We start from the raw sequence: 25,249 nt of genomic DNA, 5'->3' as shown, positions 1-25,249 counted from the left end.
GTTGAAAATGACCTTTTTGTATTCTTCTCTGCTTTCACTCATTTTTGAAAGGAATTTAATACTCTATAGAGTGTTGTATTCATAAAATGCTAGACTACAAGTACCAATTTACAGAGTGTAATATTATTGTGTTTTGGGGAAGTTATATATATTTTTTCACCTGTGCAATACTTTTGTCATATACTGTAAGCATTACTCTTGTTAAGCATAACCTCTCATTAAGCATGACATTTCAGGTCTACCATTACTCTTGTAGACACTAGAATTTTACTTGTTAACAAGCATAACCTCTTAATAAGCATTACTTTTTATGTCCACCAAGGGCAATGCTTAATGAGAGGTTTCACTGTACTATAATTACATAAATGGCCAGTCAGGGCTGTCCTAAAAAGAGCTGTAAGAGTCAGGGTCTATCAGCAAAAAGAGGCTCAATCATTGCCTATTTTTCAAGGGTAGCTATTCCTGAGGCCACACTTGGTAAGTATTGAAGGAAACACAGTACAATTTTTTGACATACATGGTCTAATAATATTTTTCTTTTCTTCTTCTCTAGGACAGCCTCATACCTCTCCTGACCCTAGGGAGAATAATGAGAGAGAGAGAGGGGGGGGGGGGTTACAAATTAATGGGATTGAATTGTCTGAAGCTTGTATGACTCTTGTTCTTTCATAATTGAATTATCAAGTCTGCACCATACTTTTGGTCAGGAGATACTGTTATATGATCTGACGTCATCAATACCCTCGTGCCGCTTGACTCGAATGATCTAGGGCTATGACGTCGAGGTCTCGTTCACCAGCTGTTTGTTCTAGCTTGTACACATAACTATTTGTTTATGTTGCTCTATCTAACAAACAAATGGTAGGCATGCATACTTAGCTGGCTAGTAAGTTACAACAGTATACATAGGGACGTGTATTCTTTTTATATATACGTTTGCGATGACTTAAAAACAGCTCAGATTAGATTACGCTAGATCTACAATTCATCATCGCAAGGAAGCAATTATGAACAAATTGCACGTTCTGGTAGGATTGCTATTCAGTCTGTCTACGTTGTGTAATGTAGTATGTACGAAGGAAAAAAAAAACAGGCAATTAGTCCTTCAAAACACTGTGGGAAGATGAGCAGAGGGAAACAGGATGAGTGAGTGAGGAGAAAAGAAACGAACGAACAAGTACAAAGGAAAGAGTCCTAAGAAAGAAAAAGATAATAAAGATAAAGAATCTGTCAGCGAAAAAGGAGTGGACGAAGTTTGCGAAATAACAGGAAAGTGAAAACGAATTTAAAACGGAGGTTTGAAGGAGGGTGTGTTTTCAATCGATAATGATGGCTATGACTATGGGATGAGGTTATCGAGAAGAATCTGGGTCTTCGGCAGCTTCGAGCATCATTTCTACCATTACAGGAACATGAGGTTAGAGGGTTGAACGAAGAGGAAGAATAGAGTGAGAGTTAACGTACCTCCCCACATAGAGTTCTGCATTGACGAAAGCACATGCTGAGGGTCTTCCTCGATTGAGTCTCGGACAGGAGATGTCTCGATCCTTCATTCATCAATGGTCGTCAGAAATATGGACAATTACCCAGGATACGACGACAAATTAAACTCACGGATACTGATACCCCAAATCCGCCGACAACATACTAACGTCACTCACGCGTCTATTCCTCTGCAAGCCTCGACCCCTTCGCGAAGGCGAATCCAGTGTAATAGACAAATCAGGTGAATGGTACGGGGAAGGGGAAGAAGGGGAAGATGAGGGATCACGGAAGAAGCCCATGGAGTCTCGGTTTGCCTGTGTGATATCACGAGATGTCGTTGGTGGAGTGGATGGCGTATCTTCGACAATGATCGCAGGGATGTCTAGAAAATTTAAATGATAAGTGGTCGTTTGGAGATGAAAGGACAGGTGAATACAAGCTGTCGTACCTTGGTCAAACATCTGTTGCCGTCTTTTCTCTTCCATCATGGCGCGGAATTGTCGACGATAGTAAATTGTCTTCAATAACGAACGGACGCGGTCGAGATTAACTAGATCGTTGACAAACTTATTGATCTCGGTTCTCGTTACGAGTTCGTTCAAGCTATAATCATGAGTCAGGATAACGTTCACACACGCTTCGATAAGTCGGGTCGTACCTTAGAGCTTGCCGATCGTCAATGAGTTTGTGATGCGCCAACATAAGTAGCATGTTCGTAAACGATATGCCTTTCCCTGGTTCCTGTGAGATCATCGCCTCGTTGTATACCCGTGAATATAATGTTCTCCTTTTCCTGATCTTGGCATTGTCGATCCCACTTAGAATCTTGTTGAGCTTCGATAACTCAATCCCCTCTAAAACAGCATTTGACCCTGGCCAAGGCTGGTCCGTGTCATTATTGGCTTGAGTAACGGCAAGCACGTTCTTGACACTGCAATCTGCTGGATATATGCGGACTTCGAAGACGCCACTCAGTTTCTACATAGCAGTCAATAAACATATACCGTAGCAATGCACATTATCAACTTACACCCAAAAACTTGACGAGTTCACCCTTCTCCAGGTACCCTGTGCGAGGATTCGCGAATTCCGCCCAGACTTTCTTGAATGCACGCATTTCCTCTCGAGTGATGGCCTTCGTCCCTCCGACAAGTTGGAAAACGTAGGAGAAACTCTCGACGACAACACCTATTTTGCGATGAGCAAAGTATTATTAAGAGGAACGCGGCGTGACGTACCAGTAAACATGTTGACGAAGATGTACTAAAAGCGAATTTCATTGTTAACCTAATCATATCCGAGCAGCAGTGAGGTTACTCACCATGCTAAGGATGTTCCACGCAATGAACAACGTGAATGCCCATCCTATGCTCCCACAGTCTGTCAGAGGATCAGTGTCTGTGGAAGGGGTGCAGCGCGGAAAGACGAGGGCGCTAAGGAACAGAGTCAGCCCTTCGCGAAAAAAGGAAGTATGCAGATTACACACTAATCATGCATGTATTGATTCCAGCCTTCGCCTGTACTCATAAAAGCCAGCATGACAAGTGCAGACCCCAGAGTCGAGTAGTTCTGTGTGCGCGACTCGGCCGAACCCCACTTCGTCAAGCTGAACACTTCCACGAAGAGTATTGCAAAGAACAAGAACAGAATGAACCAAAGGGCCAGCAAACTCAAGATTACCGGCAAACTCGCCCTACATAGCAAATCAGTGAAGATCGTCATGGAGTTAGTTAGTACACGTACATCGCCGTCTTAAACAACTGATTCAAGCTGTTCGTCCTTTGCACCAGCTTGAACGCAATGCTAACAAGGAATAGTTTCTGTAGCTGAGCGATGAGGAAACTGTCTGAGCCGAGCCTGTCAATCACTGTCGTTACGAGGGCTCCAACAGCGACGATAACATCGAAAATGTTCCATCCGTTTGCCTTGAAGCTGCGAAAACCAAGTCCGAACCACCGTACAATAATATCGACAACGTAAATGAGTGTAATGGCCAGAAACCAGCTGTCTGAAAGTCTCAAGAGCATCAGAATCATCGTATCGCAGAAATATAAACTTTACACACTCCGTAGTTCGTCTACTGCATCCTGCGTTGACAGTGTTTGTGTCCTAGACGAAAATCAAATTAGCCGAAAATGGGGTAACATAAACCTAGATGCGCATACATGAGAGCGAAGATATGTATGATAAACAGGAAAGTCATAGTCCGAGACCACCACCCATGTTTGTGAACGGCTCTGTCATAGCACCATGCTCTAAACTTCGATTTAGGTCTGACCTTCGGCCGCTTCGACGGTCGTTGTCGCTTGATGAGTTTCTGCAAATCGACCCACTCTCGCTGTTCCTTGGTTAATAGAGCGAGACCCGCTTTCGAAGAGAAGTTGCCGATAATGATACTATAGATCAATCAGCACCAGAGAAACAGCACGTCAGAAGTGGGAGGCGTACCTGACGAAAAGTGTTAGGACAACAACGGCTCCAAGCTGCATATAAATAAGGAAGAAAATCGAGTTCGCTTCGGCAGAGTTAGTTTGCGGCTGCGCGTTCGGGCCTAATGCGCTTGTCGCAACATTCATAGCATCTACCCATCCCTCAAGCGAGACGATCTCGAATAGAATCAGTAGCGAAGACCGGAAGTTATCGAAGGAGAAAGTCGTTGAAGGCGAAGGATTATCCCACGAACGCGGAGCAAGGAAAGTGATCGCAGAATCATCAGACCCGATGACCGAGTTCGGGTATTCGTTCACACAACTATCAACGCCATTGACGTTCGAATCGTTGCATTCATTCAACAAGCCGTGAAAGATATTCAGGCCCCAAACGGCATACGGTATCATGTATAGGATAGCGAGCATGGCTGCATCCAGAATACGGAGCGCACCAGAGATGATGAGCGATTGAAACGTCGAGCGCATTTTTTCTATGAGAGTGATAAGTCGAAGAGCCCGTAGCGCCTTCAATGACCGGGTGAAACGACTAAGGCCACCGATGAAGATAAGTCCCGTTACGACGTTGACAATGAGCCCGATAAGAATGAACAAGTCCAGCACGTTCCAGATGCTCCTGATATATGCGTTTGGGGTAAAGGAAAATCCGTCCGCGATTAGTTTGATGAGGAACTCGACAAAGAGAACCAGTCCAAACGTCGTCTCCGCAATGTCGAACCATGATCCTCTTATCTTTCCATGTTCGCTGTAGAAGTTCTTACGATATACAGGTGTAGCAATAGCCTCGACGACGATTCCGCCGATGACGGTCAGCAGAAGGATCAGTTGAAAAAGCGAATGTGCTAGCGGCGAGTGCGGAACGCCAAATATGCGGTCTCCGTTCGCCGGCTGTACCAGACGCTGGCAAAATTGCCGGATCTTATTCTTCTGCGAAAAGATCCAGAAGGTCTTGTCGTACGATGGATGCGCCCGGATGAAGTCAGCTTTCTGTGCCCTCCGTTCGTACAGCACGTCGTTGATGTCTTGTGAATCTTGAGCGTCAGCATTTATTGAGGCTAGGATCTCGCTGATATATACATTAGCAGGACAGTAAAGTGTAGGATGCGGCAGATTACTTACAGATGTCTTTCAAGCTCTTCACTGTTCGGGTCTTGTGGACCCAGAGAATCGCGTCGTGCGACACGAAGCGTTGCAAGTGGCACGTCATTGGATCGATTTTCACCAATAAACAGTCGTTGCAGTGCGCTGATCGACTTGCTCGAATAATGCCCCTTGATCAAACTTTTCCCTCTCCTCACCTACAAGAGTCAACAGAATCAGTCTCTAAGCCTGTACGGTACCTACCAATAAGCCGCGAAAGGAACAACTCACACTTGTCGTGGAGAAATCCGGGTTGAACGAGCTGTCCTGGATAACAGCCTTCTGCATAGGAAGGATAAGATTCGACGGAAGGTTTTCGACGGCAATAGATTTCGGATTGGCCTTGAACCAACGATATGGGTTCAGCCGCCTCAGCCATGCCGGAGAAGCCTGAACAGGCTGTTGTGTCGCATAATAATTCGTCGCCTGTTTACCCTTTTTCAATTCCTCCGCAACATCGAAGTTCTCGTTTATAACAGCGATGAAAAGCTGCAAGAGAATGACTGTCAAGGCAAAGAAAGTCAGGATGTTTACTTGCGATTCTGCAGTTGACAAAGAAACGTTACTTACAGTTTGCGAAGAGGAACCATATAGTTATGAACAACGCGACAAGTGCAGATTGTCCTAACGGCACTTCTGCGACCGAAGAGCCGAATAAAACATCCGTCCAGTTCTCAGAGGAGAATACCTTGATGGGAAATGTCAGCAAACGATTATAAATGTCGACAGTAACTATGTGCAGCAAATGCATACCTGATACATGGCGAGAAAGGAATTGTAGATTTCCTTAAAATTCATGTTCACGCTGCTGGACATATCGCCACGCAAAAGTTGTACACCAACTAGTGCCGCGACATAATTCGCAAGGATAAGAAACAAGGACATATTGACCAAACCATACAAGTTCCCAAATACAGTAAGCTTGACCACAAAAGTTAATAAGTTGACCCGAATTGGACCACCATCATTAGTTGCACTCACCAATAATGGTCGCATTCTCGGTACCTCCAGAATCACACGATAGAACCGCATGAGTTGAAAAATCGTTAACCACGGATAGACAGTCGAATCACGGATAGCAGGAAGCTGGATAATAGTACATCCAATTGCTAAGAGCAGATCAAGCCAGTTATTTCCGTGATCGAAAAAATTACGCCAGCGTGGAAGGTAGCCGAGGAATCGCCAGACAATATCAACATCGAAAAGAAAGGTCAGAGCAAGCTCGCCCCACTCTAGGATGCGGAGATGCTCTTCGGAAGATTCAGCAGAACGAGTCGCTTGTAGGACTACAGAGGCAAGAGCAAAGAGGACCCAAATCCATTTCGTGCGGTCATACCATTCCTTGACTGAGCTGGTACCCGACCTAGTTCGTCCGTCAAGCACGCTATAATCATCGTCATTATCGAGAACGATCGGCCCCAGACTATAATGACACTCATATCAATATCAGTTCAACAGAGGCGTGAGCGAGAAGACTCACGGTGCAGCACCAAACGCACTCTTCTGCGTGTCCTTCCGAATAGCCGAGAAAGTGTTTGTAATGACAGCAACGAAAAGGTTGATAAGCCAGAAGTTCAACACGACAATACAAATGATAAAAAAGAAGCAGGAGACGAAAAACTCCGCGTCGATCATAGAATACATCATTTGCGACCACTGTAAATACGTCAATCGTCAGGTATGTCGTAAAATGAGGGTCTTCAGACTCACCCCATTCGCGGATGCAACAATGACAACTTCTAGCGCTGCAAAATATATCGTGTCGAAGCTCTGTACGTTTGCATTTGGATTTTGTGCTTCCTATTTGAAACTTCATTATGCAGCGCAAAATCGATGAAGAACTCTAAGATACGTACCCTGCAGACTTGACCCAACGGGCAGATGTAACCCTTCGAAGATGTGCTGGTTGTCCCATCCAATTTAACGAACGCTGTAACATTTAAAGAGGTCGGGTCTATGAAACCACCGCAGCGTTGTTCAAGGTTGATCTCAAGTCCCGATGCCGTTTGCAAGAAGCACGATCGCCTAAAAGAACCCTGAAACGACTGTATGCCGATAATTCTGCGAAGCATTAGTATGCCGTAAGCAAAACATAACCGGATACGCACGAGAATAATATTATGGCAAAAAGTACAAAATATGCAACGTTGGTCAGAAGCGGTCGAGCACGTTTCAGGGACCTCATGATAGTCTAGACACAGGAAATTAATTAAGCCACCAAGCTTAAATGTCGAGAAGATAAGAAAGCGGACATACCGTCGTACCACTCGTTACCGCTAGTAATCTACTTGTTCTTAATACGCTTAGTGCTCTGAAAACAGCAATGTGCTTTGAATGGCTGCGTTCGGCGCCGACTTCCGCTAGGATAAATGTAATCCAGAAGGAAATTATCGCAATAAAGTCTATCCGATTCCACGAGTGGCGAAGATAGGGCACGTTTCGAGTGACGTGATCCTGCGCGGTGTAGACCGTCAATCGGAACGGTAGTCCGAGATACTCCTTTCCCGACTTGCCTCCTGCGTCGTCAGGCATGTCTGCAGTTGCACTGCGCAAAGCTCGAGCAAAGAAAGTAGGCTTTGTTACATCGCGGGGGTCGTGTATATGGTGCGGAGCAGGAACGTTGTCAGTGCCATGAAAGGCATCTGAGAAGACGGACGAAGGTGCGGTACCATTCAGGCCCTTCTCCTGCAGAAGACTTGCGGATGACTGCCTCCCAGCACCAACGACCACAGAAGAAGGTTCGAGCGTAGTGGATAGCGAGACTGGTATGGACCCAGGTGAAGTCTGATGATGCGCGAGTGCAAATGGACGCACGATGTTTTCGCGTAGTTGATGGAAAATTGAGTTTAATCTCGGTCCACCGCTCCGTTGAGAACCACTTCGAGCCAGGCTCGATGCGAAAGAGGTCGATTGTGACATGGGGAAGGAGGGTTGCGCATCGCGCGAGACAACGGGTGAGGGAGAGTACGTGAAAAGTCCTCTGTAAAGTGCTGAAGTGGGCACCTCTGGGTCTAAAACGAACCCGGTAGTAGCAATACGTGCAAACGCCTCCAACCTGTAGGACAAGCCTCCATCTGAGTAGTGTACAAAATTAAGGGACGATATAGACTTACGTGAATAAAATGAAAAGGACGAATAACGCATAATCTTCCCAGAAATGAAAATACCCGCGAATAGGAGCAGGTAAGGGGTCATTAGAGGAGTCATCAGGGAGAGTGAACGAGCGCGCAGCCTGAACTGTAAGTACGATGGCATTGAAAACGATAAGAAGGAGGATAATGGGTTCGGTCCAGCTGGGAAAGGCAGCCATACCGTGTATTAGCTTTCTGCGTCGTACTTAAAGAAAACGCCATGTGATAAAGTACGTACGAATGAGCAAGAAAACGAAACATGGCTAGTCGTATTCGACTAGTGGAATTAAGGAAGCCTAAAGTCCGCCCCCGGATGGGTAGCCTCGCTGCAAGGTCAGGAAGTTCTTCTTCCTCGTTTTCGATAGCTTCGTAATCTGCTACGTCTTCGCGTGCACGTTCCTTACCGCGCGTTCTTTTTCCTCCGAATTCGTCATCCGGAAGACGTACACCTCGCACCTTCTCTTCTAAACCGACACCCGCAAAGTTTACCACCCGCAATGAGACACGTCTAAGATTCCGCTTGACGGAACGCAGTCGTTCACCAGGGCTTGGTGCGGTGCTGTAGCGCACACTCTTCGAGCGATGGCTTCGGTTCATGCTCCCCGGGGTGCGCTCAAGGTCGATGTTGGACGCCTCGCTTGTACGTTGACCGGCTATAGATGAAGTGAGGCGTGTTTCATCGTCATCAAGGTCAATGTCGTTATATTCAGACACGACCGACTTGCTGCGGTATGCGCCAATAAGGGATGACTGCGACGCGTTTGTGGTTTCACGAAAGAAGCCTGCGCGTGCAACTGCGTCATCTTCGTGAGGCGTGTCCGTGTCTGGGCTTTCACGGTCTTCATGTGCCTGCGCCTTGCTCGTGTCCAGCCGAAGTGGGTCATCAAGCATATCGACATGCTGCCTCTCCATCCTCGCCCAGCTCAGTCTGCGCCTGCTGATGCTTCCGTCTCGCGGGCTAAGGCTTATTGGACTGGACGGCACACTCGAGGCAATTCCCGCCGGCGTGCCGCTGAGATCTACTGCGGACGTCAAGGTGTAGTCCCCTAAGTTAAAGTGTTCGGAGCCGGAATGGGACGGTGAGTGTCGTTCCATATGCTGTTATGCGTTCATGAGGCCTGCCAAAGAGTTGTTGCCGAGAAACAAGCAAGTCGAGTGCGCAGCAACCAGTTTCTCGTTACCGTTGTCGTGTCCTGTCGTCGGAGCCTCTCTTCGTGTCGCGTAGCTTAGATCCACGCACGTGATTGAGTTAATCGATTATGTAAGGCAATAGCTATAAAGGTGCCGTAGCATCGTCGAACATTTGTTGCGCTTGTTCACTGGGCTGGACGTTGGCCCGATCTTTCTCTACTTAGCGGATATGTAGTGGGATGAGCACAAGGCATTGTAGGCGGAGTTCTCCATCCAGTTTGAATAAACCGCGTTTTCAATGCGGCCCGCAACTAATAATATTAATCATCTTCCCCGCCGAATGTATTTTGAAATTGAAAAGGGTACAGAATAGGCCTGGATGATGATCGCGCTTCTTCTCTCACTGCCATCATAACATCAGTGCTTCATCTATTGTTCATCTATTGATATACACCAATGATCTCTCTTTCAGGTGTCAAGCAATTTTCCTCCCGTCTCCGTCGTCACGCTCCCATTAGAACGCTCCCCGTAACACACAGACCTTCACTGACAAAATGCACGCTCTTGAAAGAGTACAATCACTAACACGATGCTCTGGAACCTATCCACCAGCGACTTGTATGCTCAAAAGCTAGCCTGCCTCAAACTCGGATATGCCCTCTTCAAACCAAATACTAATGGCAATTACAACTTCGTTCGTGTCGGCGATGTTGGCTATGTCTCAGAACACAGCAAGCTCATTGAGTGATTCTCTTTCTTTAGTATGAAGCTATCCTACACGTTTATCACAGCATCCTTAAGTAAGAGAAATGATTTCCTAGTTTGATCTAGAAAAGGCAGTCCTTATCGAAATCCAATCAACATGTGCCTTGTGGTGCACTGCCTTTATTTCACATAAAGGACAAGCAGGCGAGAGAAAGCACATATCGATCCCCCTTCCTCAAATGCCTCGAAGTTTACCCCCTCACGAATGCTATTCTCTCAAGTTATCTTGCTTGAATTATGGACTCGCCCTCTTTGAACCGAACCCTAGCGGTGATTACGACTTTGTCCGCATCGGCGACGTTGGTTACATGTCGGAACACGGCAAGTTCATCAAGCTCTTCAATGCGTTCAGCCCTCCAGGGTCCCTGGAAAATCGTGGTTTTGGTCTTCCAGCCGGTTTTGAACCAATCCCAGAGGTCTACCAAAAGAAAACCCAATTAGAATCCCTACAGCCTGGGTGCCGAAAATCTGAGAGTGTTAGGATGATCGCCGGCAGTTTCTCTATTTCTGGGTATGTCACTCAAAAATATATCATGTCCTAGCAATAATATATCTACTTAAATTACAGGTCAGTGCTTGAAGTCACTGCAAGCAGCAGTATAACATTGTCCTGTTCATCTAGAGCGGGTGCTGCACTCATAACGAAGTTCCGAGCGACACGAAATGCAGCATTAGCCTCAAAGGGCATGGAGGACTATATGCTTTCCAACTGCTTCTCTTGGCTGCAACTAGCCCACAACCTCGGCCGACCTGTTTCCTTGCACGACCTCATATTCGTCAGGGAATGTATCCTGACTGGTGACTGGGCAAATATCTCATGGAACAATACGGTCTGCGATACAGACATTAGTTTCGAGGCTGGCGTTCCTGGTGTAGTTGGTACTGAATTATCATTTTGGGGCCAATGGCAACAGCAAGTCGAAGTGCCAAAGCGACAGGGTCCGTTCCGGGAAACACCTTTATCAGATGGTACAGCTCCTCCATTTGATCAGTGCATATTCCTGAAAGGGCTGCGTCTGTTCGAAAGAACATGGTATGAGAAGGTGATCAATTCTCTGAAGGTGACTTCTCAGGGCAGCAAAAAGAAGATGAAGAAGATGCAATCTATGCAATCTGGGTTAAAGTTGATGATTGACAAGAACTTCAAGGTTGCACCAGTTGGAGACCCAGGAGCATTCCGTTTAGTATGTCTTGTTTATAAGATGATTAAATATAAAATATGCTGAATAACCTTAGATTAAAAGCACATACGACGTTCTTGCATTCTATTTATTTGAGGTACTTATTCAACATTAGCATTCACAGAGCATGTGTATATTAATATCTTGCACAGAACTCGGATGCAGACCTTACATTGATTGATGACAATGATGTCTTTTCCCTGGGCCTAGTTAGTATATTTTCCACCACAATCTTCTGTTCTTTGACTGATAACAATTTGATTCTCAGTCAGATGCTGATTCATTAGAGGATATTTGTAATATTCTGCTCAGTCTGGGTTCAGACAGTCCTATAATTGACACATTTAAAAGTTGTCAGGGAAAAGGTAATGAGACATCTTCTATTGAAAGCTTGTATGTACTTACATTTATGAAGTCGGAAAACTTGCTTGGGAACCGAAGGAAAAATCTCTTGAGTCTAGCAGCTTGGTAGGTCTTGATGAGCAAATGCAGATCCTATCTATGGTAGACAAAGACCTGTGGGGGAGAGTTAGAAGAAGTAGCCGTAATACTGTTGCTACTATCATGTCTCCTGAGATCAAGGTTATTCAAGACCCTAAGGACCGACACTATCCATTGCCCAATTCTACAGAGAGGTCTGGGGAACAAACGCATAGACTATTGAGTATGTTCCCCCCTCCCCCGTCAATAGACTCTGTATCAACCCTATCTACTTGTAAGTGGAGTTATTTCCGAGCATTAACAATGCTTATAATGTCCTATCTAGCAAGTATGACAGAATTACTAAACTACAAAGCCAAGAACAAAGTCTCGTTGGAAATTGTAGCACGAACAATTGGGGATGATCATCAGCCTTTGTGGAGTACCACTTGTACTAGTATGCATCTTTCACCTCCAAGTCCCAAGCAAAGTTGCAACTCACAACTCTTTAGTTAATGGCAAAGTTTATGGAAGGGGGACTGACACCAAGAAGAGAGTAGCGAATGAGATAGCAGCACGCGAGACGTTGGAAAGATTATGTGAGTTTAGGAATCGACTATAGTATTCTAGGACAAACGTTAATGCCTGTGTCTAAAGACAAAGAAAACCCAGGGTTGATAGCAGACTCGTCGCCTTCATACCTTTCAGCATTCCAAAATTATTTGGTAGCACATGACTTGACTGAAAGGGTTGAGATGATTTGTGACACATCAGGGCCAGCACACTTTCCACAGTGGTCTTGCAGGCTAATCCGTATGTTTTCTTTATCCTCGAAATTGTTTGCAGTGTAATAACGTCCATTGCCTCCTGCAGGAGACGGAAAACAGCTCTCAGTAGGAGTTTCATCGAAGAAAAAGAAGGCCATGGAGGATGCAGCAAAGAAAGCTGCGAAAGTATGGAATGATATCTGAATTATATATTTGTACTTTGGAAATCATAAAAGCCAAATTGCAGGTATGCATGTATTCTCAAGCTTGGAAAACAAAACAAAACAATATAAGCTCCTACTTCCCAACGCGCGGATTATTCATACTGTAAGAAAAGGACAGGGGAGCATACATAGCATATAGCCATACGTGCGTACAGCTTTACGACAACCAATATTAATCACCACCGGTTACTCCCTCCTCGGCCAGCACCAACCTCCCCACCACCTCTTCCCCTCGTAGGTCGCCACACCTTCTTCTCAGATACAGTCTGGAACCCATCCTCATCCCTCCCTCCCTCTTTCGCTTCAGCTCCTCCACTAGCAGCAGCAGCTCCAACAGCAGGAGAAGCAGGTCTTTCCGGTGTCACCGCCCCAGCTCCAGTAGTAGCTCTCGCAGCCTCACGCGCACGCCATCCCCCACCAGTACCAGCGGTGGCAGGTGCACCACCACGTCTGAACGCACCAGGAACGTACTTCCCCGCCGTCGAAGGTGTTTCCACTGCAGGAGGAGGAGGGGTAGCATTTGCCTGACGCGTAGGTGTCGCTCCCCCAGGAGGAGTCGCACCACTACGTCTCCAAGCCCCTGCAGGCGAGTCTGCTCTTCCTCCTCCTGGTTGTTGGGAAGAAGGTGGAGGAGCATTCCGACGAGCCAATAACCGCGCCTCTGCTTCTTCTTCTCTCTGCCTTTGTAACTTCGCACGTTCCTCTGCCAACTTTCGTTCTTCCTCGCGCTTCCTCCTCGCTTCGGCTTTCTGTTCTTCTTCCTTTCTGGCTTTTTCCTCTGCTTCGGCCTTGGCAGCCTCTTCTTCTTCGAGTTGGCGTTTCTCTTCTGCTATGCGTTCTAAAAGATTTACAGTTAGTTAGCCAGGTGGGCTCAAATAGATAAGATGAACAACGAACCTTCTTCTAAACGTCTCTCTTCTTCTTCCTGCTCACTCCTAATTCTCTCTTCCTCCTCCTCCCTCTTCCTCTCCTCCTCCCTCGCTTTCAAAACCGCCGCGCGTCTCTTACTCTTCTCCTCTTCAACCTTCCTCTCCGCCTCCTTCCTTCGCTTAACAAACTCTTCTCCACGTCGACTCACATACACATCCTTCCGCTTCTTATAGTCATCCATCATCCTCGATAACCTCTTCTTCGTATCAAGGTCCATCTGGTGCGCCAACTTGGCAGCTTCGAGACGGGATTTTTGTGATTCTTCAAATGCGCGACGATCGTCAACTTGCTGTTGCTCATAGTCTTGCGCGAGGAGGGGCCGTTCTTCCTTTCGGAAGGCTCGCTCAGTATGATCGAGTCGCTTGGCGATGATACGCAACCGTTCGGATTGATCTTTCTTTTCTTTTTCGATTTGTTGGACTTGTAGAGAAAGGAGGTTTTCTCTGTTCAAATCTCCGAGATCCTAGAAATAACGAAGGAAGAAGATTGTTTAATCAGTAAAAATGCTAAAGTAATGACGAAGAGTGACGAATGAGAGAAATGAAACGTACGTCCACATCGACCTTCAAAATATTCTTCTCCTTTAATTCTTGTGCGAGTTTCCTCGCCTCCTCCTTATCGAAGTTCTCTCTATCCCTCCTCAGCCTCTCTTCCTGCTTCTTCCTCATGTCCTCCATTGCCCTACGCGCAGCCTCGTCCTTCTCCCTCCTACTCGCCTCTGCACGTCGACTTGCTTCCTCCTTCTCTTTCCGCACACTCAACTCTGAAATAAGCTCCCTACGCCGAGCAACAATCGCTCGTCGGACTTGTAAGGCTTTACGCTCCGCATTGGCAACGGCCACGAGCTGAGCAAGTTTTTCCTTATCTTCTTTTTCTTTCTCCGCTTCGGAGGGAGGTGGGTTAATAGCGATTAACGCATTATGCAAACACGTCGCGACACTGCTCAACCTCGTACGCACAAGTTCACTCGCTGAGGGTTGAACGCTCTTATCCAACGCGTTCAAAATCGCCGTACTCGAGCCAGCAACTGGGCTCCCAAAAGCCTCATCGATGAACGTTAAGCTTCCCGAAGCATGGTCGATGCGCACGCGTAAATCTCCACTACGCGCACATGCCATAAGGAATGCCTCAACCTGTGGTGCCTCGTATGCGCCCTCAAATGAGCCGTGCAGAGGTGTAACGAGCTCTAGCAGGCGCGAGACCTCCATCGTTGAGTAGACCTGTGCGAGTTGTGCGAGAAGACGACTCAGCAAGGCGCGTTGCAGAAGTGGGAGATACGATGCATAGTTTGGATCTGAGGAGAGATCCTTGAGAAGCGGGACGACATTGCTGCAGAGTAAAAGCGGGTCGAAGGTCACTTCTAGGATGTTATAGAGGTCCTTTACGACTTTCGGGGCAAGTCTAAGCACATTACGTGATAACTACAAGTTAGACGTCAGTAAGAATGAGTTGTTACGGATATATCGGGGTTTAGCTTACCGCTTCTTTCAATAATCCAGTACGTGTCGGTGTCTTAGTCAGACCGAGTAAAGCTGTAAGACGCGCGGTCCTCCCTCTGACTTCATCTTCCTCAGACGCATGACCAACAGGGACAGCAAGCGCGCTAATGAGCACTTGTCCTGCCAGTCTACTTAATTCTTCGTCCGTCTTCCCTCCGGCGGACCTGACAATAGAGTAATACCTCGCCCACGCCGCGGCATGAAACAAGGCATTTCCACTCGTCAAAAATATTCTAGTTAATTTTTCGTAATAGTTCGCCATCATAGCTGGACGAGGTGACTTCTTCGCCATATTAAGGAGATTATGTATGTCCTCGACTGAACGGAAGGCTTCTTGCCAGAGCTCGAGCTCGACGGATGTATTAAGCTGCGCAAAACGTGTATCAAGATGGTGCTGCAGCGTATCGGCGTCACCAAGGTTAATAGAATGCGGTTGGTGTGCATATTTTGCTACGTTTGCAAGGTGAAGACGTAGTGTCTCGCACAAACGTCTGAATTCGACCTTGCGCTGATGCTTCAAGCAGAATTTGAAGGCTTGTTGTGCGATTTGCTGTCAATCGTCCGATCAGAAAAAACATATAGTAAGCATAATCTGTGCTCACCTGGTAGATTCCCTCCAGTCTGGCATTATTTTTAAGAGTTTCAAGAGCCGTTCTATAGCTCTCCCAAAGGAACTTGAGCCAGGGCGTAACAAGCGCCCTATCCGTCCTGTCCTTGTTTTGATCTCCACTGACGGCCCCAAGCAAAATGCTCTCGGGCGTCTCGCTCGCCTCAAGGTCATCTACATCGACGAGCGCAACGGCTTTCTCAGCCTTCTCCTGCGCCTCCTGGACCTTGGCATCTGCAAGCGCAACAAACTTCTTGATGACGACTTCGATTGAGCCGACGCTGGTGTTCTGCGCGATATTCTTGTACTGCATGAGGCCTTCTTTGGCCGTACGGCCCTTGCGCATTTCTACGCACAGCTCGACGAACCGAAGCATGATGGGTTCGAGAGACGCGAGCGGGGTGGAACGGAAGCGCTTTGAGGAGAACATTTCTGTAAGTGACTGCAGGGCTGCGTGAGACTGCCCAACAGAGACGAGACCCTCTGCCTGCTTGAGGACCGTCTCGGGCTTCGAAAATGGCGCCATGATTAACTTGTGGAAGTTAGGTTATCGGAAAGTGCGGACGACGGCCAGTGTGGCGGATGTCCGCACGAAGTAGTGTCTGGTGAGAGCGAAAAGTTTGGTGAGCGACGGCTGTTGTCGCTAGAAGTATGCTCTCTGTGTTCGTGTGTCGTCGGTGTCGGCGTTGTTGACGGCGACGGTGGACGGACGGTTGAGTGTCGTTGCTGGACGATGAAGACAAGGCGTGGCCTGGCAGCGGGCAACGGGTGAGTGTCGTCCTCACGAAAACTATTAAGGTTTGCGCGTCGTTCGTGAGAAGTCATCGCCTCATTGGTCGTGTTAACTCCTTTCTTTTCTCCGTATTTTTTATGTACGCCGAAATAAAGTAAGATTTGGATCCGCAGAGTTTATTAGTATTACCATTCCTTCATTCCTTCATTCTTATAAACGACGCAAACGCTACTTTTATTGCACACACAATCTTTTTCTAACCGAAACAGTAATAACGATTCAGGACATGCAAGAGGGAACAGACTCTTCGGTTCACAGAATGCATCATTGTATGAGGAAGGTCGAGCAGTAAGTTGGGTAATTCCAGTCCTTCCTACTGCTGTCTGCTCTTAGTAATGTTCAGCGGGTTAGGTTCATTGGCTAGTAGTGAAAGACCCGAACATCTGAATTATTGGAAATACGTGTTCTGAATCCAAAAGGCGACCAAAATAACTACTTAGGAGTTGAGATGCTAAGCACACATCTGCCAGAGGCTCACTGATGCACGCCCAGTGGTTGATCCAAAAGCAACTTATTCTATGCAATGAATCAGACTATCGAGCCGACACTCTAGCTCTGTAGAGGCGAAGATGCAAACGTGGGTGATGTAGCTACAGGAGATCATCAGCGTGCCAATTTCGATGTCAATCATTCCTCAGCGAAGCTGCGCTTCTTCAACAAAGAACAGCAACAATCATTTACATCTGGATTCTCTGAAAAATCATCTCCACAGTTCCTGCATGTACGTCTAATACCAACAACTTGATCTGACAGAACAAAAATTCGATTGAAATGCTGTCATTCTGCTTCTCTCCTTCTGTATCCCGGACAAAGCATAATGCAACTTGTAACATTTTTCAAGCTCAGTGTGCTTATAAGAAGACAGGTATTACAGTGATTCTCCTTACCTTGTGCTGCACTCTCTCCCCAGATGGCGAACCAGGCTCTCGACAGCGAACGTGCCTACGCCTTCTTCATCCGCTCCGATGTTGAAGATGTTGATCCAAACGTGGTGCATTTATTGATCTCCGAACTCACCACCTCACAATACTTCAATGTTTCACTGTTGACCGTCTTAATCTACCATGCCCGTCCGTACCATGATTTCTCGTTCCTAATCCTCGCTGACAGAAAACACGAATCAAGTAACGACAGGGGACAAAGAGGTATGCTGAATCTGTAATGATCTCTCGACCACGTACTGATATGTGTTCCTGCAGAGGAAATATTTCTGGGTGTGCCCAGTCCCCACTTATGAAGGCCCATACCTTATTTACAGAGATGCAGTCCAGGATATGCAATCCTATCAGTCTAATTTATTTTACAGTGAGAGTCCTCAAGCCATGTAGCAACTCGCTTATTCTAACCCTGAGTCTCAGAATCGTTTCTTTGGACTCCTTGGGATAATTTCTCTTATACTCTGTAAGTAGAAACGTCTATTGTCCACTTAGTCGTAAAAAGCAGTCGGGAGTGACATTTTGCTCTAGACAATGGCCTCAAACAAAATCTTTTGAGGTAGAGAGCAGATCGGATTATCACTAGTATAGACTAACCTTGAATGCGAACACGCGTTGCTTACAGCTGTAAGCTCTCCAACCTTATCCATCAATTCCTCCTATTGACTTCGAAGTTAGGCCGGGCAACGTTTTGGCCAATTGGCTTATGTAGTAAGCTGTTTACTATTAGACATTAAGTTACCAAATCAATCCCATGCCAGATTTGTTCACAATTGTCCTTATAGACTGTAAGCACTACCCTCTACATTCCATATACATATAGTATGTACGAAGTTTTAATAGACATTCTCCAACGTCGCGTATTGGCATTTTACCATCAACGAGGGTATGTCCATATGTCACACAGTTTCTCAATCTAATCTTGGAAGATAGGAGACTCTCAATTATTCTCAAGGTACTTCTTGCTATAGAAGTGGGCATTGGTCTCGGTGTTTTTGTACACGGAGGTTTAATTGAAGATTGTAAAACTGATATCTAACTCTCGTTTTGGTTAACAAGTAGGCTGAAATAATTTGCATTAGCTATTCCTGGTCAGCTTGCGGAGGGTTATAGTATTTGTTTGGTCGGAAACCCTCCACGAATTCTGGTAATCATCTCTTGGTGAGTATGATACTTGCACCTTAACATGCTCTGACATGATTTAGGACTTCTCCTCTCATATATGGGACGATTTTACTTTGTCTGGCCCTCTTCAAAGCAGTAGGTTACTGGAGAATGTCCTCTGGTGTCGAAGGCCGCCTCCTCGTTAAAGTCCTAATTAAAGACCAGATTCTGTACTACAGCTTGTAAGTGGAACACTTATGAATAATTTTCTGACTCAAGTTATTGTAGTGTAATATTTTGTAGTCTGATGAAGATGGTAGACATCCGACTTGTGACTGTCAATCCTTTTATTGCCGAGCTTCTGGGTGCGGCTGGAAGTCCGACACTTCTCTGTGTCCTCGGAAGTCAACTTCTGATCAACCTTAAGGAGGCAGGTGAGAGAGAAGAGAACGGAGGAACGAATTATAGGTCAAGAACTCTTAGCAACATTCAATTTGCTGAATGTGTGTATGATTATGCTTTTACACGATAATCCTGGCTGATGTGTCTCTGGCGCTTGAACAGTTGCTAGCTTAAATAGAGAAGGGACAGTCTGTACTTAAAAGTCTGATTTTCCTCTTGTGCCTTGGACAGATACTAAATATTCAAAGTTGTTATCCCTTATATACTTTAGTCTTAACTGAGTTTCTGTATCTATATTAATAGTTATTCTACTTTTTAAAGACTAAGGACCTATGTAAACAAAATTAAATTGAATTATAGTTTGATAGTTGGAAATCTATCAAGGTTTGATAGAGTTTATAGAAAAATAGCTTGTGATTTTATCTAATTTACTCCTTTCTCTTTCTCTCTATTTTTCTACAGTAAGTAAGAGTAAGATTTGCAACCATAAAGTATATAATTATTTTCAAATCATATATCCTCTATACTTAGCAACTATACTATTGCTTGTGTTCTGAATCTGACAAGTGATTAATAACTACACAAGGGCTTGGATTCTCTGAGCAGTCTGCTGGACATTGACTGACGGATTTCTAGTGGGTGATACAAAAGTTTTCTGTAGGGAAATTTAGACTACCGAGATGATTCCCTAACTCAGCCGAAGTGGAGTCGAAATGTGGGTCATGCGGCAAAGACGAACCATTAGTGTGCAAGGGATGCACCTCCAGAAAAGCTTTAATTTCTCAGCATCATGTCCATCTGCTTCCTCTGCGAAGTCATTTCATTCATGTCTAACTATGCGTCTCACATCACTAACCTAATCTGACAAGATAAAATTTTGATTGAAACGCTGTCATTCTCGTCTTGCATCCTGGGCAAAAAATGCACGCAAGCTGTACCGTATCTGAAGCCTGCAATCTTATAAGAATGCGACCGGTCTAAGGTGCATCCGTAGTTCGCCTTGCACTATCTCCACTCTCATGGCAAACCAGACTCTCAGCTACAGACACGCCTATCCAATTTTAACCCGCTCTAATGCTCTGGATGTTGATCCAGGCTTGATCCGGTCGTTTGTTGCCGAAGCCATCACCGATCAGTACATCAAAGTGGTGCTCCTAACTGTCTTAGCCTACCACAATTGTTCGTAGAACGATTCTTCAAGCGCGAATTTCACTGACAGAGAGTACGATTTAAGTGATAACAATGGATAAAGAGGTATGATAATTGCAGTGCGATATACACTAGCTAAACGTGCTCTTGCAGATAAAATACTTTTGGGTGAGTTTAATGCTCACGTATTTAAGTATATAATTGATTCATGGCGACAAAAGTCGAAGCCGCGCTTACTTTGCTGGTAAAATGCTAATACACGCATTTGGAGAATGTCTGTAAAATAATCATGAGCAGATTATTCAAAACGAATCAATGAGCATAATACATACAGTCAACATCACGAAAAAGTCGCAACAAATGTAATTGATAATAGCAAATGTAATGTAATAATGTACTTATATATCAATTACAATTCAAAATTATAATTATACTTTGCTTGTAATTGAAATGTAACAACTGTATATAAATGTAATACTTATATAAGAATTGTATTATACTACAATTGTTTTTTGAAGCAAGTAATGTTACTACCAGTATTACTACAATATTATATGTGAGACACAAGTACTTAACTTTTATTATAATATGTTAAAATTGTATATAAATTAATATACAACAGTAGTTAACTAGTTATAATATTTATAAAAGTAATGTATTATGCTTGTAAGTTGATTATAGTACTTTTGGTAAGATAATATGCAATTATATATATTAATATTGTTAACAATCAGTCTGTTAGACTTATAATATAATCTGGTTTTGCTTTTAAACTTTATATCGAAGTGCTTACATAATCGAATACCGAAGATCGAGAGCATATAATGACGCACTTACACTCGTCACTCCTTTTCCTCCTACCTCCACCATCTCCCCCAACCCTCTTTCCCCAACACTATGCGTCGCTTTTGTTCTCTCCAGCCCAGTCTCCTGCCTACAAGCATCCTCCAGCAGGCACACTGCCTGCAACCACCTAGACAATAAACATTGCTGCATTCATCTCTCTAATCTGCCACTGCGATGCTTGTGCTGAGCCTCAGATCCTGTGACGACACGACCCAGCTGGCTTCGCCATCCTTCAGCGTAAAGCGTAAGCAGCTAGTCCACCTCATAATAACCTGCACAATAGTTGCTCACCCCTCTCCTCCCAACTTTTTGTCTTCCTTCCATCCCTTCCACTCCTCGCTTTGCCTCTTACGTTGCCTCTCCTTCGTTGCCCTCCTTTTATTACGTTCACCTTCCTTTTTGCATTCGCATTCGCGCATCTGCATTGTTGACCAGTGTCGAACGACTTTTTCAGTAATTAAATGCATTCGTGTACTTCTTCCCGCTCAGCAACGCAAGCAACAATTGGTGAGTACGCACTCGCGACAATGTCCATGTATGACCACTCCTCAGGCGCAATCCTCTCTCCGGCCCCCCGCGCACTCTCCTACCCCACCCACCATCCTATGTTTGACATCACCCTTGATGGGCCTACGCTGTGTGCATTTATATTCCCCAGTACCGTGCATGACACCATTTCGAACGGAAGCAGTGACCCTCCACTCCCCTCTCAGCCGAGTCTGTCCGCCTTCCACTTCACCTTCGCCTTTCGAGCCGGAACGTCCTAGAGATACACCTTGCAATTGACGACTCAGTTTACTGCACCTCCCATTGGACACCGTAGATAAACCATAGACCACACACACACAGACACTATTCCGTCTGCAGTCTGAATCAACTCGTTCAACACTCCGGATCTCAACCTGCATGCACTACTCACACTCGCTGCACGCCATCGCCGTGCGTCCATCTTTTCTTTCTTATTGTCACTCGCTAAATCACTCCAAGTCTGTTTCACAGGCACAGCCTCAACCTCCAAAACCTGCTCGACCTTGCAATTCAACTTGCAGGGACTGAGCGACGACCAAGGCGTGGTGACGAAGATTACTTTGTACGGCCCAAGAACGCGTTAATCCTTTACTGACGTGAATTCTGCTTGCAGAGGAACGAGGCAGAGGCTGCTAGTGGTGCAGGGATTGGGACTGTAGAAATAATATAATATTCACTATCTTTTTGTATTAAATAATTAAATATAATTACATTTTATTAATTATTCAATACAAAACTGTATACAAAACAAAAGCAAGCTATCCAAATGCTTGTAATGATTTGTATATATTGTAAGACAATACTATACTGTCAAAAAATAATAAGTATATTTTACATTATTATTTTGGGAGGTATGTTATAATCACTTATATATCTTGACAATATGTACAATTATAATTAATATCAGTAATTTCAATAATTGTTCTAGATTCTCATTATACTTGTATTAAATTATAATTAACTTGTGAAAACCCCTATGAAGAATATAATTGCTTTAACAAAATTTACAAAAAGTATAAAATATACCTGGTTATAATCTAATACAAGTGTTGCGACTTTTTCGTGATGAATGAGAACAAGCGTAATCAAGTCTTCCCGTGGCTCTGTGTTTAATTAGAGTCTTAATTCACAATAGTACACAGCTCACTGGATAAACCAGTCGTCCAAAACGTTACTCGACCTAACTTCTAAGTAAATGCAGTGAATGAATGGTCAGTAGTCAAAACGCACAGCTGCAATCGTTACGTATGACTTCAAGGTCAGTTTATGCCAGAAAAAACCCGATTTGTGTTCCCTACCTTAAAAGGTTTTGTTTGAATCCAACGTCTGTAGTAAAAAATATGTGTCAATCGCCTCTCACAAGCTAGTGAATCGTGCAACTATTTTTCATACGATATATACTACAAATTATCCCAACGAGTCCAATGTAGCGATTCTAAGCAAGATTAGAATGTTCTCGGTTACTATATAGCCTCGTTGGTCCTTACTGCAAAATAAACGAGGCTGATGAAACTATATATAGACCTATTATATGCTTATTTAAAGTAAATTGTGGCAGACAGGAAACTCTCAATCATACTCAAGGCACTTCTTGCCATAGAAGTATTAGTTGATCTCAGCATTCTTATTTATACTGTTTTACTTCAAGATCGTAAGAATGTTAATTAACTCTCACCTTGGTCGATAAGCGCGTTGACACAGTCACGGTGCTGTCCAGCTACCTCGGCTCGTCTTGCAAAGGGCATTGATGTTTGTCCAGTCAATGTTGCCCCACAATCACTAGGCATCGTTTCCTGGTGAGCATAATATCAAAGTGTCTAAAAATGCTCTGACATAGTGTAGGAGTGCTCCTCTGATATACGGAACGACTTTACTATGCCTGGCAGTCTTCAAGGCAGCAGAGTACTGGAAGATGTCATCCGGTTTCAAAGGCTTCCATCTCATCAGAGTCCTTGTTGAAGACCAAATTCTATACTATGGCTTGTAAGTGGAACATTTGTGCACATATAATTGACTCAAGTTGTTGTAGTGTAATTTTTTGTTGTGTGATGCAGATAGTGGATATTCGAATTTCAAACATCAATCCTTTCGTTTCATCGTTTATAAGTGCCGTGGCAACTCCTACTCTTCTCTGTGTCCTCGGAAGCCACCTACTGATTAATCTAAAGGAGGCAGGCGAGAGAGGAGTAAACGAAGGAACAAATTACAGATCGAAGACTGTCAGTGACATCGAATTTGCAGAAGGTATGTTTGTGTGAGTTTTTCTTTCATAACCTTGGCTAATTTATTTTAGGTGTTCCAGCTGCTGCAGACTCGAACGGAGAGGGAACAAGCAGCGTTTGACAAGTCGCGTTTGCCTCTCACTTCCGTACCGGATCAAAATGATATTCACCGATTTCCACACTGTCGATTGTTTTCATTTATTGCATTCCCACGTTTCGAGCTGCTTATTTACTTTCAGGACCTTTTTATCCGAGCTACTGTTTTCTTGATGCCTTGAACTACTATTTACGTATGTAACTAGAGTGTGCTCCTTGCTCCAATGTACAATTTGTACAGTCTTATTTATTTATATATTACAGTTGTGGGCATATATTTAGTCGTTGAAAAGTAAGTATAATACATTGGGCACTTGTATCAATGTTGATAAACCGTTTGTTGCTGATGAGTGGACGTTTCTTACTCATACCAGTATAAGAGAAAATACTCTTAGATATGACGTATCACTGGCGTTGAAACTGGAATTGAGAAGAATGATAATCATTCCGGGCCAGGATACTACTTGACGCTTTCTAGTATTTAGCAAGCTTGGTTTATAAGCTAGTAATGCAATTCCTAAACATCTGGGTCATTGGAAATTAGTAATGATGAATGCAAAAGGAAAAGAAAGAAAGGGTGAGACTTGGTTGACAGATGACAAGAGGTGTGTCTAGCTCACGTCTTTTCTTGTTTTTCAAACAGTTTTACTTACAATCTACTGTGAATACATATTTCTACTGTAAAGTTGAGTTGGAGATGTAATTATCTCACTGTATCAGAAATAAGTCTCTGTAAAAGTCTCATAATATCTAATAGACTTGTATTACATTTTTACATTCAGTACTTGGTGTGGAATAGCAACCTGGAAGACAATATCTTTTTAGCACAAAGAGGCAATAGTCTGTGGTCTCAGGCTATCCATCTGGCACAGTCAACATATAGCGAGTCGTTCTCTAGGATAATTTAGACTACCGAGGTGGTGTTCTAACTCAGCAGATGTAGAGTCGTAATGTGTTTCAGGTGGCTACGGCAAATAGTCGGCCTGCAGATCATGAACGTCCATCATTCCCCCAGCAAAGCTTCGATTTCTCAACGTCATGTCCATCTGCTTCGTCTGAAAAGCCACCCCACTAATGTCCAATTATACACTTCATATCAATAACTTAATCTGACAGGATCAATCTTTGACTGAGACGCTGTCATTCTGCACCTCTCCCATCCCGCATCTCGCGCAAGACAAATGCGACTCGTCCTGTCTTTTAGAGCCCTAATCACATAAGAGGACGCCCAGTATAAGGAGCACCTATAGCCCATCTTGCGCATTCTCCTATCCGATGGAGAACCAGAATCCCGTTTATAGACATGCCTACTCATTCCCTACCCACTCTGATACTGTAGACATAGATCTGAATGTGGTACAGCTGGTCGTCTCCGAAGGAGTCACTGCCGAGTACTTTGACGTGGCACTAACAACTGCCTTAGTATACCATGCCAGTATGTGCCACA

At 44.7% G+C, this 25,249-nt stretch overlaps 4 protein-coding genes across 4 annotated transcripts; 2 read left to right on the top strand and 2 right to left on the bottom strand.

Annotated features, from left to right (window-relative positions):
- Positions 1–1,143: 1,143 nt before the first annotated feature.
- Positions 1,144–8,806, bottom strand: FOMMEDRAFT_127188 (uncharacterized protein). Its single transcript, XM_007269240.1, has 25 exons — positions 8,442–8,806; positions 8,186–8,365; positions 7,769–8,127; positions 7,428–7,588; positions 6,929–7,117; positions 6,783–6,872; positions 6,553–6,728; positions 6,054–6,495; positions 5,826–5,993; positions 5,643–5,760; positions 5,304–5,575; positions 5,052–5,230; positions 3,934–4,998; positions 3,651–3,881; positions 3,551–3,594; positions 3,229–3,493; positions 2,972–3,178; positions 2,807–2,918; positions 2,724–2,748; positions 2,516–2,673; positions 2,144–2,463; positions 1,934–2,088; positions 1,615–1,867; positions 1,465–1,547; positions 1,144–1,396 (listed from the first exon to the last, which is right to left on the bottom strand). Exons 1-25 carry the CDS (start codon positions 8,798–8,800, stop codon positions 1,353–1,355), a joined length of 5,655 nt encoding a protein of 1,884 aa, XP_007269302.1. The 5' UTR covers positions 8,801–8,806; the 3' UTR covers positions 1,144–1,352.
- A 1,472-nt stretch (positions 8,807–10,278) lies between these two features.
- On the top strand, positions 10,279–11,567 carry FOMMEDRAFT_159260 (uncharacterized protein; the record flags this gene model as incomplete). Its single annotated transcript, XM_007269239.1, has 5 exons — positions 10,279–10,610; positions 10,668–11,283; positions 11,336–11,377; positions 11,433–11,489; positions 11,553–11,567. 5 exons carry the CDS (start codon positions 10,279–10,281, stop codon positions 11,565–11,567), a joined length of 1,062 nt encoding a protein of 353 aa, XP_007269301.1.
- Positions 11,568–12,912: 1,345 nt separating this feature from the next.
- Positions 12,913–16,253, bottom strand: FOMMEDRAFT_36599 (uncharacterized protein; the record flags this gene model as incomplete). Its single annotated transcript, XM_007269238.1, has 5 exons — positions 12,913–13,529; positions 13,589–14,084; positions 14,173–15,042; positions 15,101–15,670; positions 15,723–16,253. Coding segments are annotated over 5 exons (3,084 nt in total), but the record flags the coding sequence as incomplete, so codon positions are not given.
- Positions 16,254–17,430: 1,177 nt separating this feature from the next.
- Positions 17,431–23,827, top strand: FOMMEDRAFT_159258 (uncharacterized protein; the record flags this gene model as incomplete). Its single annotated transcript, XM_007269237.1, has 13 exons — positions 17,431–17,665; positions 17,720–17,734; positions 18,538–18,616; positions 18,661–18,801; positions 18,863–18,993; positions 21,446–21,716; positions 21,824–21,895; positions 21,956–22,046; positions 22,098–22,139; positions 23,186–23,280; positions 23,327–23,467; positions 23,592–23,728; positions 23,778–23,827. The coding sequence occupies 13 exons, from the start codon at positions 17,431–17,433 to the stop codon at positions 23,825–23,827; spliced, it is 1,500 nt and encodes a 499-aa protein (XP_007269299.1).
- Between the last annotated feature and the right edge of the window lie 1,422 nt (positions 23,828–25,249).

The sequence above is a fragment of the Fomitiporia mediterranea genome (genome assembly GCF_000271605.1).
Source record: "Fomitiporia mediterranea MF3/22 unplaced genomic scaffold FOMMEscaffold_9, whole genome shotgun sequence".
In the NCBI taxonomy this organism is placed as follows: Eukaryota; Fungi; Basidiomycota; class Agaricomycetes; order Hymenochaetales; family Hymenochaetaceae; genus Fomitiporia; species Fomitiporia mediterranea.
The sequence above is the reverse complement of the archived record's forward strand: the minus strand, read 5'-3'. Positions and strand labels throughout refer to the sequence as shown.

Excerpts from the sequence above, each read along its gene's own strand:
- FOMMEDRAFT_127188 (XM_007269240.1), bottom strand. The coding sequence starts at position 8,800 with ATGAACCGAAGCCATCGCTCGAAGAGTGTGCGCTACAGCACCGCACCA. Across the intron at positions 5,994-6,053 it reads CGAGAATGCGACCATTATTG|CTTACTGTATTTGGGAACTT; the intron begins GTGAGTGCAACT and ends TTTGTGGTCAAG. Across the intron at positions 2,464-2,515 it reads AACTCGTCAAGTTTTTGGGT|AAACTGAGTGGCGTCTTCGA; the intron begins GTAAGTTGATAA and ends ACTGCTATGTAG.